Source organism: Eubalaena glacialis, chromosome 11, assembly GCF_028564815.1.
Source record: "Eubalaena glacialis isolate mEubGla1 chromosome 11, mEubGla1.1.hap2.+ XY, whole genome shotgun sequence".
In the NCBI taxonomy this organism is placed as follows: Eukaryota; Metazoa; Chordata; class Mammalia; order Artiodactyla; family Balaenidae; genus Eubalaena; species Eubalaena glacialis.
In genome coordinates this window covers 12,414,690-12,426,771 of record NC_083726.1, presented here as the reverse complement: position 1 = coordinate 12,426,771, position 12,082 = coordinate 12,414,690, and the positions used below count along the sequence as shown (strand labels likewise).

Below are 12,082 nucleotides of genomic sequence, written 5' to 3'. Positions count from 1 at the left end.
GAGAGAAAAAAACCCCTGGTTAAAAGGCAACAGCAGTCCCAAAATGGAGTCCCTTATGCTAAACCCACAACAGCAAAGCAAGACTTAGTACCTACTCTAAGTGCAGCTTCAACCCTCCCAGGAATGGAACCTGTAATCAGTCAGCCTAGTGGTCAGCCTGGTGGGGTGATTCCATTCCCCTGAGGAGGTCACCTTGCCTGAAACAACGCATTCTTTGCCAATAAGTTCCTTTTTCTACCCTGTTCTGCCTTTAAAAACCTTTCCTTTTCTACAGCTCGGCAGAGCTCCTTTCTGTTTGCTGGAAGGGACACTGCCCAGTTCACGAATCAATGAATAAAGTCAATTTGATCCTGAAATTTACTCAGTTGGATTTTTGTTGTTTAACACCCTGATAAGAAATTGGGGCCTGAATTTGCCTGAACACTCACCCGCAAATGCCTGACTTTGAAACCATTTCCCATAGGGTTAAAAAACCCATCCTGAAACTGTGCCCCTCAGGGTTAAAAGAAACTGGTGACTAACAGAAATTCTTGAGCTTGTTATAAAGAACAGCAGGTAAGAACAGCTTGTTAAAAACTCCTCCGCTTGTAACCTGCCTGCACAGACCAGGCTGGCTGTAATTATTTTTTGACTCCTTAACCCCCGCTTTAGATAGATAACTCTGCTGTGTGGTGTGGGTCACTATAGTAACAGGGCGATGGGCTTAAGTTGTTTTCCAGGAACTTGAATTCGATCGACCCCTGTCCGGTTCAAGCCAGCTAAGAATGGTTGGGACCACCAACCCTAAAACTGGACCTGTGCAGGTGTGCAAGGAACAACATTCTGGCATCAGAGGGCCGAAAACTGCACCCTCAGACGATGCTAAGAGCTTCCATTTTTGAACATGCATCCCATGAAGAGGCATGTGACTCAGATACACGTGCACAGAACCCCAATCACCTCAACTTTTCCCCACCTCCAATCAGCCTGCCCCATGCCTAAGAGCATCCTGCTTCTTTATCCCATAAATATCTCGAGCCCCTCACATTCAGGGAGGCAGATCTGAGATTTGCTCTGTCTCCTCGGTTGGCTGCCTTGTGAATAAACTCTTTTTCTCTGTTGCAAACCTCGCCATAGTCAGGCAAACGAACCTGGTTTGGTAACAACTTTACCCAAAAGAGCGTGTTTTACATGCAAGAGACGGAGGTTCCCTGAGGCCAGTTTGTTTCTTTTCAGCAGGTTGGGGACTCTTGAGGGAGGTTAGGTGAGTTTAGGAAATGAAGCAACTCCACTTCGTGGTCATCTGGGTTACAGGGCACACTTTTTGTCTCACCACAGAAGCAGGTCTCCTGCAGGTGACAGATGACTTGCTCACCCAGCATCTCTTGGGGCTATGGTTTCATAAGAGTCTCTATAGTAAATACCCCTCAGTCCAATGGCTGGCCAGTCCCTGAGGCTCCCAGCACTGAGGAGAGGCCACAATATCTGATGTGTTGCCCGGGAAAACAGCAGGGAGGCCCAGATGGCCAGGCGGCCTGGGGTTAGCCAGCTCCACCTCCAGGACATTTTCTGGTCAGAGCGTCCCCAGGTATAGGAGGCCAGGGCGCCAGGGCTGCAAAGGTCCCTACGGGTCCCACCTCAGGGCCCTCCAGCCTCTCACCCCTGCTCACAGGGCCAGGGAAGGCAGTCGGCCCCAACCCCAAAGACCAAGCCTGGCTGGGTGGGCACTCCTCCTGTAAAGCAAAGCCCCAAGTGTGGCCTCAGGGGGGTTGGGGAGAGGGCCTAGGACCTCTGTTCATATAAATGTGAACAAACCACGCGGCCCCTTGTCCCAGCTTGCGTGCACACACACACACACACACACAGAGGCACAAATCTCAGCCCATGACTGCATGAGAGGCTATTCCCACAGACACAGGATCTAGAACTGGGGTTGCCATTTCTTAGCTGTGTGACCATGGGGCAAGCCACCCACTCTCTTGAGGTCTCAGTTTCCTCATCTGAAAAATGGGAGAGTCAGGACCACAATCCTGTGTCTCAAATGAATGGGGCCAGCTGCGTTTCAGAGTTTCCAATCTGGGGGATTTTAGGAAAGGTCCAGATATTATATATTATGTAACATCCCCAGAAGCCCTCTTGTAGTGTAAACCCTAAAGCCGGGTTTTTGTTGTTCTTGTTTGTAATGCAAGTGCCTGACTTAAGCTTTGATGGCTGAGGCATCCACGGCAGAGATGGTGATCTTGAATAAACACACTGCCAGCCCCAGGGTTAAATAAAAAGCCAGCCACCTCCCCTGCTGAGGCTCCTTGGTTTTAGAGATCTTGGTTGATTTTAATCACTGATGATTTGGGTCACTTGTTCCCGAGCTTTAAATTTCCCCTTGTATGTTTTAAATTCACCGATAAAGAGTGAGCCCTGGAACACTTAGGGTCCCCACTCTCCACCCCAGTATAAGCAGAACCCCAGGCCCTGCTGCTCTCTCTCCCTCTCTCTCTCTTTCCTCCCTTCCCCACCTTGACCCCCTCCTCCACCCGCCATGTGCCCAGATGTGTCATATCATTCCCAGGTCCTGTAAGTAATAACCTTTTATTTAATTAATTAATTTATTTAAAATTTTTCTTTTATGTAATTTCCAGGTTCTATAAGTCATAAACCCTTATTTATTTTTAAGTTTTCTGATGGTTATTGCTGAAGGGCGTCTTGCAATCATGAGAACCCTGGGGGCCAGTCCAACCACAACATTGGTTATTATAAACTCTGAGACCAGCCCAGAACACCCTCCTTGGTCAAACACTATGCATATTTCTTCAGGGAAACTGTGAATATTCAAATGAAGGGGGATGCATCAAAACTATACACTTGCACCAGTGCAGGTCAGGTTTTACCACCAAATGAATTATGAAAAAATGTTTCCATTTCCAGAGCCTTTATGAATTTCACAGTTACAGAAAAGAGGTCTTAGACTTTAAAGGTCACCCACCTCGGAGGGCGGATGACAGCACTCGTGGCAGTGAAACTGAGCAGGACCCTGCGGGGCTCCTGGGCACGGAAGCCTTTCTTGTTTCTGGTTTGTAGGGAATAGACCCTAGCCTCCATGACCTTCCCTGAGCCCCAAAGGGCAGATGCGAACAGCTGCTAATCAGGGAAGGGAGGGGATGCAGAGACAAGGAAGGAGCAGCCAAGAAACAATAGTGCAGCCTTGGGGCAGGGTCCTCAAGGGATACCTATAACAATATCTTTGAGCTCTTCTATAGAACTAAAACCCCCAACAAATAGAAGATGTTCACATTCTTCATTCCAGAGAAGATCACTGTTTGATAACCTGGAAGCTCATCAGCAGACCACCTGAGGCCAGATTAAAGGAGTGAAGGCCCTGCACACACCCTGATCCTTATCAGCAGCCCTGCCCTTGAACCACTGCTATAAAACTCCTCACCAAATCCTCCCGGGTTGGGACACACAGTTTTGAGGGGCATAAGTGTCCCCCTTTGCCTGGCAAAACAATAAAGCTATTCTTTCCTACTTCACCCAGAACTCTGTCTCTGAGGTTTGATTCAGCACCGGTGCACAGAGGCTGAGTTTTCGGCATCAGCAGGGGCATTGATGCATTTGTTGGGTATTGCTTCCTCTCAGGACGTTCCCTCGCTTGCTCCGGGGCTCCTCAAGATAGCTCTCCCTCACAAGGGCTAGTTTAATAAATACCCATTTAACAGATGGGGAATTGAGGCCAAGGGCAGTTGAGGAACTGGCCCACAGGGACAGCCCTCCAGGTGGTCTGCTCGACTTGAGTCCTTGCAGGACTTGTTCTGCCACCCTTGTTCTGCCCTTGGCACAGCTAGGACCAGCAGAGGAGAGACTCAGGCCTGACTTGGATTCAGCTGTCCACTTAGTTGCACATCTATTAGAGAAAGAAGCAGAAAGGAATGTAAAAGTTCAAGCCATTTCTCGATAAGCACCCCCCCCACCCCCGCCCACCGTCTTCCCGAAAGAGCTGCCTTGAGCATTGGCATTTCTGTGCCTGCCTCATTGAACTTGGACCGAGTTTTGCAATCAGAGCCTCGGGCCTTTCCCCTAGTGAGCAGAACCAGCTGTAGACTCTGCCCTTCGTCTTTGTCCTGCAGCCCAGACGCTCACAGCCCCCTGCTGGACCAGAGGCCTCCGGAGAGGAGAGAACAGAAGGCCCTAGGAACCTGAGGCCACAGTGAGAGCTTCACTGAGAACAGGTGGGACAGCAGACCCAGGAGGAGGGCTGATTTGGGGCCTCTAAAGGACAATGTGCCCAAGGGGTTGGCCACCTGCACTTGGTTAGGGAAAAAGAGCTGTTGTCAGGAACCCCCCAGGGGTTCAAATCCCCATCCAGCCGGTTCCTAATGTGAGATTGGGTCTGAAGTTCAGCTTCGTTACTTGATAAATCAGGATAGAAATCTCTCCTTCAGGAGTATTTGAAGTTTAAATAAAAGCATGATTAAGCGTATGATTAGACCAACCAAGTTACATCTTCCCCTCCATTGGCTGGGGACCCCAGGATCCTAGACAGAGAGAGAGAGAGAGCCTGGACCCCAGAAAGGAGGAGACGGCATGGGCCAAGGCATTTCCCTAGACGTTCTCTGCAGGACTGGTTTAGGGCTGTCATCTTTGTAGAAAAAGATGCTGAAAGAGTTGTCTCAAAATTGCAACCTGCAGTGTTTCTTGGGCTGTAGGTTTTTTAAGGTAGTTTGGGAGTAGGGGGAGTTGGCGATAAAGATTAAGAGGATTATCTCAAAGCTGTGTTTCAGAGTAACCGACTTTTCTGACTCTGATGGGGTGCGTGAGGGAGTTGGTTTGCAGGCAAAGGGGCAGAATACAGTGGAGCTGAAGTCTCCCAAAACTGCGAAGAGAAACTCATAAAAAAAAAGCTCTCATATGAGAATACCGTCTCTAATCCTCTCCCATCATTTCCATCCCTCTCCCAACATAACATCCTCTGACATCCACTGAGAGAAGGTCAGTAGAGAGGGGATGGGACCTGATGGGACCAAAGGGCTCCCCACTGTCACTATAGCCCTTCATCCGATAAGACTAATATGAAAACTGGGGGAAGTTTTAGGGGGTGCTGTTAAAGAATGCGGCTCCCCCAGGGTTTCTCAGCCTCAGTACCACCAACATTTTGGGCTGGACCATTCTTTGCTGTGGGGGCCATCCTGGGCATTGTAGGGTGTCAAGCAGCATCGCTGGCCTCTGCCCACTAGAAGCCAGTAGCACTGCCTCCACCCCGACCCCTGAATGTCTACAGGCATTACCCATATCCCCCGGGGCGGAAACACGCCCCTGATTGACATCTACCGTTCTAGACCTGGCTGCACTCACACTGGGCTCCCCCACCTACCAAGTGCATGACATTTGTTTTGTAGTGTATTCCTATAATGAAATACTACATAGCAATCTTTTTTTTTTTTAATTCATTTTTGGCTGCGTTGGGTCTTTGTTGCTGCACACAGGCTTTTTCTCTAGTTGCGGTGAGCGGGGGCTACTCTTCGTTGTGGTGCGCGGGCTTCTCATTGCGGTGGCTTCTCCCGTTGCAGAGCACGGGCTCTAGGCACGCGGGCTTCAGTAGTTGTGGCACATGGGCTCAGTAGTTGTGGCTTGCAGGCTCAGTAGTTGCAGCGCAAGGGCTTAGTTGCTCCGCGGCATGTGGGATCTTCCGGGACCAGGGCTCGAACCCGTGTCCCCTGCATTGGCAGGCGGATTCTTAACCACTGTGCCACCAGGGAAGCCCATGGTAAACATTTTTAAAGCTACTGAACGTTTTTAAAACCACGACAACATGAAAGAATTTCACAGACATTGTGTGGAGCGAAAGAAACCAAACAAATGACTCCATTGACATGAAGTTCAAGACCAGGCAAACTAATCAATGGTTATAGAAATCAGAATAGTGGTTACCTCCCGCCCGGGTCGGGTGCGGATTGACTGGCAGGGGGTTAAGGGAATCTTCTGTTCTCTATCTTGATCTGGGAGGTGATGACTCAGGTGTGTAATGTCAGAATGTATTGAGTTGAGGACTTCCTTTTGAGTATTTATCCTATATAAGCTCCACCTCAACATAAAATGTAAAAACAGCAGTTTGCAAATATTTTGTACATTGTGTGTTTATTATTATCTTGATTCCGCACCATCTAAAATCCCTCCATACTTGAATTTCATACGGTTTCGTGGCCCCTGCAGTAAACTTGGTTTGTTTCCAGCCAGAAAATCCTTTGACTTGTGGTGACAGCTCTCATTCTCCCACAGGCAAAATGAACACGGATTTGATGCCACAGAATCTGCTGGACAACCAGGCAGGGAAAGCATGCAAGGCTGGTGTCGGTTTGCAAAGGTAACCCAGAGCGCTTTTTCCTTGGGGAAAGGGCTACTTCTGCAGAAATGTTTAGGCATCCTCACGACACGCGACAAACGTGTTCCAAGAGCATCAGGCATAAAGTATGCCCTGCCCTCCAGCTGGTCTCCGTTACGTATATATGTCTCCCAGGGGAAAAAATATTCCACCGGCTACATTAAATATTTTGGAGCACAAGTCAAGTTCTTGTCGGGGACATGACATTGGGTAATAGGACTCTGAGGCCAGAAATTGCCCCCTCAGGCCTCACCTCTGTGAGGTTCATGTATCACCAAAAAGGCCCTTTAGTGTTACTGCATTCATGAATTTAAGCCCAAGTGTCCATTCATCAGCAGATGTAGCATCACCAGCCCAATATAGACAATCAGCAAATGTCTGCTGAGGGAATTAGGTGTCATAGAACTCGATTGCAATTTCACTATGTCAGGAGGCATCATTGCCTAATGCGGGGTGCATTTAGTTTAATTTAAAAACACAAGAAGGGAATTCCCTGGCGATCCAGTGGTTAGGACTTGGTGCTTTCACTGCTGGGGCCCTGAGTTCGATCCCTGGTCGGGGAACTAAGATCCCACAAAACACACACACACACACACACACACACACACACACACACACACACACACACGAAAGCCAAGCTCCGGTTAGCTACCAACCACGTGAAAGACAAAACTTCACAGTGAATGCAAAGTGGCATTTTTGATCTTTTTTTTTCCTTTGGAATTTTATTTTATTTATTTATTTTTACAGCAGGTTCTTATTAGTTATCTATTTTATACATATTAGTGTATATATGTCAATCCCAATCTCCCAGTTCATCTCACCACCACCACCCCGCTTTCCCCCCACGCTGTCGATCTTTGCAGGTACAAATCTCTCTGTTGTTTCTCTTCGTCCCTACAAACCTGAGGAAGCAGAGAGATCAGGGTGGGCTGGATGGTGGCGTCTGTGAAGTTGGGGGTCTGTCAGCAGGATTACCCTCCCTGCTGTCATCCGCCCCTTCCCCACTGCAAGTCCCGGGGTACTTTTTGCTCTGTCAACTGATTTACAGCTACTGGTTAACTGACAACTGGGCCTAAATTAATTACTTCATTAACACTAAAGGTTTCCTTGGTAGTATATTTGGTTTCTAACCTTTTCCATTGAGGAATTGTGTGTGTGTGTGTGTGTGTGTGCGTGTGTGAAGAGAGATTAAAAGGCATGTGTATATGTACCTCAGTGAGGAATTCCTCACATCAACTGTCCGATGAGAGGAAGAACTGAACGTGCTGACGGTCTGGACCTCTGAGTCCCTCACACCTTCCTTTGGGTGAGAGCCCTGCCCCGCTCTGGGCTTCTGTTTCCTCCACAGAAAAGTAAAATAGGAAGCTCAGACCTTCCTCAGGGTTCCTTGCAGCTCTGACACCCTCCTGTGGGCAGGGAATCTGTGTTATCACCAGGCCTCCTCAGCTCGCCCTGAAGGAAATGCACCCGGGGCCCTTGGCACGAGGAAAGTGCCTGAAGGAGAGGGCTTTGTTCTCCCCCGAGACTGCTGTCCCATGAAAGCCACACTCAGCTGGGCTGGCAAAAATCCCTCAGTACTGCCTACTGTGAGAAGATGGGGAAAGGGGCTGGGTCCTTTTGTCCCTGACTTCTTCCATGAAGAACCAATTCTGCTCGAGAGAGCAAGGAAAGCCGGCCAAGTGCCAAGGAGAACATTCAGGCTTTAGCAATCATTTCTCTCAGTCCTCTCGGTGTGCAACTCCTGAGGCACAGCAGAGCACTGAATTCAAGTTCATCAAAGTGGAGACTCCCCTGGCGCTCCACTGCAGGGGGCAAGGGTTAGATCCCTGGTCCGGGAACTAAGATCCCACACGCTGAAAAAAAAACCAAGGTCATCAAAGTGGGGGGTGCATTATACAATATGGCGCCTCTTCCCCCTCACTCACCTCTACACGCGTACAGGACTCCCAACCTCCTGCCCAACACCTGGTCTCTGCTTCCTCCTACTTTTCCCAGACTTCTCCCTCCCGGCAATTAGTCCCAGGTTCCTTATCTTGACTTGGATCTTAGCGTTTCCCACTGCCCCTCCTCGTGACAGTTCCATAGCCTCTTTGAACAAGGTAGAAAAAGTCCCTCTTTTAATCCAGCTCTTCCATCTCTTGGCCAGGGCTACGTTTCTCCCATTTCCCTCCAGATCCCCCTCTTATGTGTTCTCTTCAGGGAACCAGAAGCTCCCAACAATGCTCTGGGACTTCTCACAGTTGACTTAGAGGTAACAGAGATGCTAGGAAGATGCAGGGAGGATTTAAACTCTGGAGGGGTGAGAACATCCAGAAACCACACAGGCTTGACTACGAATTTGGCTTTCCCATCTGGGAGACTGAAAATCTTTATTTCACTCATCCACAGGGACAAAGATGACATTCTTCCATATGAAGATGTGAAGTGGCAAGATAGTGACCTGTCAGCTGAAGAAAGAATATTTTTGGAAGAGTTTCCCATCTTGAAAGGGGAGCTGGAAGTGGGCATCAGAAAGCTCTGTGCCCTTGCAGACCACGTCGACACAACCCACAGAACACTCACCAAGACCAGCATGGTGGCCAATTCCATCGCTGTGGTCTCAGGAGCCATGAGCATCCTGGGCTTGGTCCTCGCTCCGGCAATAGCAGGAGGAAGCCTGGCACTGTCCGCTGCTGGTAGCGTTTTGGGGAAAGCAGGGGAGGTCACCAGCATCTTGACCAACGTTTTGGAACGCTTTCACAGTCAAGAAGCCCAAGCTTATGTCGGTAGCCTAATGCCCACCCGTGGCCATGCTCTCCCGTGGCTCTGGAGAGCTGGGGCAGCCTATGTCGTGGCTGCCGGAAAGGTGGTCCAGAATTGTGAAAGCACCATCAAGGATATCCAGAGGAGCATCCGTGCCTTTCAGATAGCCAGGGCCCACCCGCGCCTGGCCACTGCTGCCAAGAGTCTCCTGACCACTGGCCAAGTCTCAGCCCGAAGGAGCAGGCAGGTGCAAAGGGCTTTTGAAGGTACCACGCTGGTGATGAAGACAAAAGCTCGCTTGCTGGGTACTACAATGGCTGGCTTCTCCCTCAGCGTGGGCTTGGCCGCCCTCCTGAAAGACTGGAAGCAGCTGAAGGAGGGAGCAAAATCCGAGCTTGCGGAAGAGCTGAGGGCACAGGCTTGGGAGCTGGAAAGGAAGCTGGCAGAGTTCACCCAGTGCTATGAGAGCCTGCAGCAGAAGGTGAGGCTGTGGTTTCCCTCGTGGGTGGTGCTGGAGGAGGGGGAATCTTTAACTGGGGCTTCTGGGCACCAGGGTTTATGGGAAGGGTGATGAGGAAGCCAGTGTGTGTGTGTGTGTGTGGAGTCTGCATGGATGTCCCCGAGGACATGGGGTGTCTGGTGGCCCTGAAGCTCCAAACGGTATCAAGTTCATCTTGGAGATAGTGGCACCAGTCTTGGAGAGACCTGGTCATGCCTTCCGTTTCTTCCTCGATGCTCCTTGAGGTCCATGTGCTGGGAAGAGGGTCTTCCCAGTTGTACAGAAGAGGACACTGAGCCACAGGGAGTGTTAGGGACTGAAACGTGTCCCCCTAACATTTATATGTAGAAGCCCTAAGCCCCAAGGTGACTTTTTGGAGATGGGGCTTTGGGGAGGTGATTTGGGTTGAATGAGTTTGTAGGGGTGGGGCCATAATCCTAGGGGACTGGTGTCCTTATAAGAGGAGAAGGAAACACAGAGGGCTCTCTCTTTCTCTGCCTGCACCGGCACAGAGGAAAGGCCCTGTGAGGACAAAGCAAGAAGGTAGCCGTCCGCAAGCCAGGGAGAGTCCTCACCGGGCACTCAATTGGCCAGCACCTGGATCTGGGGCTTGCATCCTCCAGAACTATGAGAAAATACATTTTTGCTGTTTAACTCCCCAGACTGTGGTGTTCATAAGCGAGCTTATGTAACTTGCCAAATGCTTGCAACTATGTGGAGGGAGAGTCAGGATGACAGCCCGGGAGCCTGACTTCTGAGCCCTCCATGCTGCATGGATCTCCACGCCATGCTGCATGGGAGCCTTCTGTAGCTTTCCTTTGATTGGTGTGTGTGTGTGTGTTTTCCAGAAACTCTCCCGAGAAAAAAAGCCTGTGAGCTCCTCTTCGGAAGAAACCATGGGGACTGTACCTCTGCCACCAGCCTGGTGTGGGAAAGCAGGATCCCAGGGGACAGGAGAGGATGAAGGCAATTGAGCCCAGGGGCCTCTGAGTGGAAGAAAAGGGGACCACGGCGGTGGTGGGTAAGGTTGGCAGAGGCAATGCCTGGAGACTCAGCAGCTGACAGGTCTACGAGGGTCCTGAGGGCGCTGTCAGCGGTGAGTGTCACACTGTAAGTTAAGGGAGGTCAGCCTGTCCCATCCCTCCCTCCTTCATGTGTGTAACTCATTTCCTGGACTCCTCCAGCGCCCCTGCTCCCTCCCTCGCATGCAGAGTCAGCCCACGTGAAACGTGTATTGTTTGACCCCAGGCTCTATATTAAGTGCTGACATCAGACAGAAGGGCTCCGGGAATGAAGGGTATGTTGTGTTCTCTCTTTTGTATCAACTCAGCTTGTGTTGGCTCTCTGTCCTCCCCCTCCCCGCCCTGGGCAGTAATCGCTGGAGAAGATCCTGGGTTTGCACATAAAAGGATGTCACCGGAACCTGCTCAGCCTGATTCCCATCAGGAAGGAGCCCCTCCATCCTCCCCACAACAGAAGTTCTTGGAGCTCCTCAAGACACGGGAACCTGTAGGAACTCTCCTGGCTTCCCCGTTCACCCATCTTACACCTATTTTTTTTCTTTTCTATGTTTCAGCTGCTATTTTAAAAGTAGTGTATGGACATTCAATACAACTTTTTAAAATTCAGGAAAGTAAAGAATAGGGGGAAAAATAATGCCCCAAGCAAGGGTGCTGGTATTTTGGTGGAGAATTTTCTTCTGTGCTTTTCTTGCTTTGGGCATTACTGCCTGCTGGGGACCCTCTCTCAAGGCTGCATTGTAGAGTAGATTTTTTTTCTGTAACCCACTGAGTTTTCTTTCTCTTGCATTCTCAACTCCCTCATCTGCCTACAGATCTATAACTTTCCATTTTGTTATTTTCACTTAGCAATATTTTCTACCCTTCCATGTTTCACAGAGTTTTTATAGACATTGCTTTTCCATGTTGCAAAATATTCTCTTGACTGTACCTACAATGTTTTAATTAGACATATATTAGTCATCACTTTGTTAAGTGGCCAAAACCAATTCAAACTGGCATATGAAAAAGAAAGGAATTTATTGGCTCATGCACTTAAAAAGCTTAGGGGAACAGTGGGCTTCAGGTGTGTGTGGATCCAGAGGATAAAAATGTCATCAAGCATCCGTCTTTCCATTTCTCAGACAGGCTTCCGCCACATTCAGGCACCGTGGCCTCAGCACCTCTAGGTGTGCCTGCTACCAGCTGGGGGACTCCCACATGGAAAGGGGAGGGGCAAAAGTCCAGGGACCCACTCTGACTGGTCAGGACTGGGTCATGTGCCTTTGCTGGTGCTGGTGTCTAGGATGGGCTATGGGAACTCTCTTATGATCTAGGGATTTTAAGTAGTCATCCCAGGCCATGTGGTTCCTGCTTTTGTTGCTGTTATAATATTTTCATGAGCATAACAGTAAGTAAACAGCTTTCGCCCCATTTAATATTGTTCTCTTAGTGTGTGTGAGCATCCTTAAAGTTCCGAATAAACAT

At 49.5% G+C, this 12,082-nt stretch overlaps 1 protein-coding gene across 2 annotated transcripts; it reads left to right on the top strand.

Moving 5' to 3' along the window:
- The first annotated feature begins 4,108 nt into the window (after window positions 1–4,108).
- Window positions 4,109–11,605, top strand: LOC133100539 (apolipoprotein L6-like). 2 transcript variants are annotated; one of them, XR_009702493.1, is made up of 5 exons: window positions 4,109–4,202; window positions 6,250–6,334; window positions 8,744–9,578; window positions 10,445–10,692; window positions 10,969–11,605. XR_009702493.1 is itself a non-coding variant. In XM_061204759.1 (4 exons), the coding sequence occupies exons 2-4, from the start codon at window positions 6,255–6,257 to the stop codon at window positions 10,568–10,570; spliced, it is 1,041 nt and encodes a 346-aa protein (XP_061060742.1). In that variant the 5' UTR covers window positions 4,109–4,202; window positions 6,250–6,254; the 3' UTR covers window positions 10,571–11,605. The 2 variants fall into 2 exon arrangements, 1 of the variants encoding a protein (XP_061060742.1); XM_061204759.1 differs by having other exon boundaries at window positions 10,445–11,605.
- The last annotated feature ends 477 nt before the right edge of the window (window positions 11,606–12,082 follow it).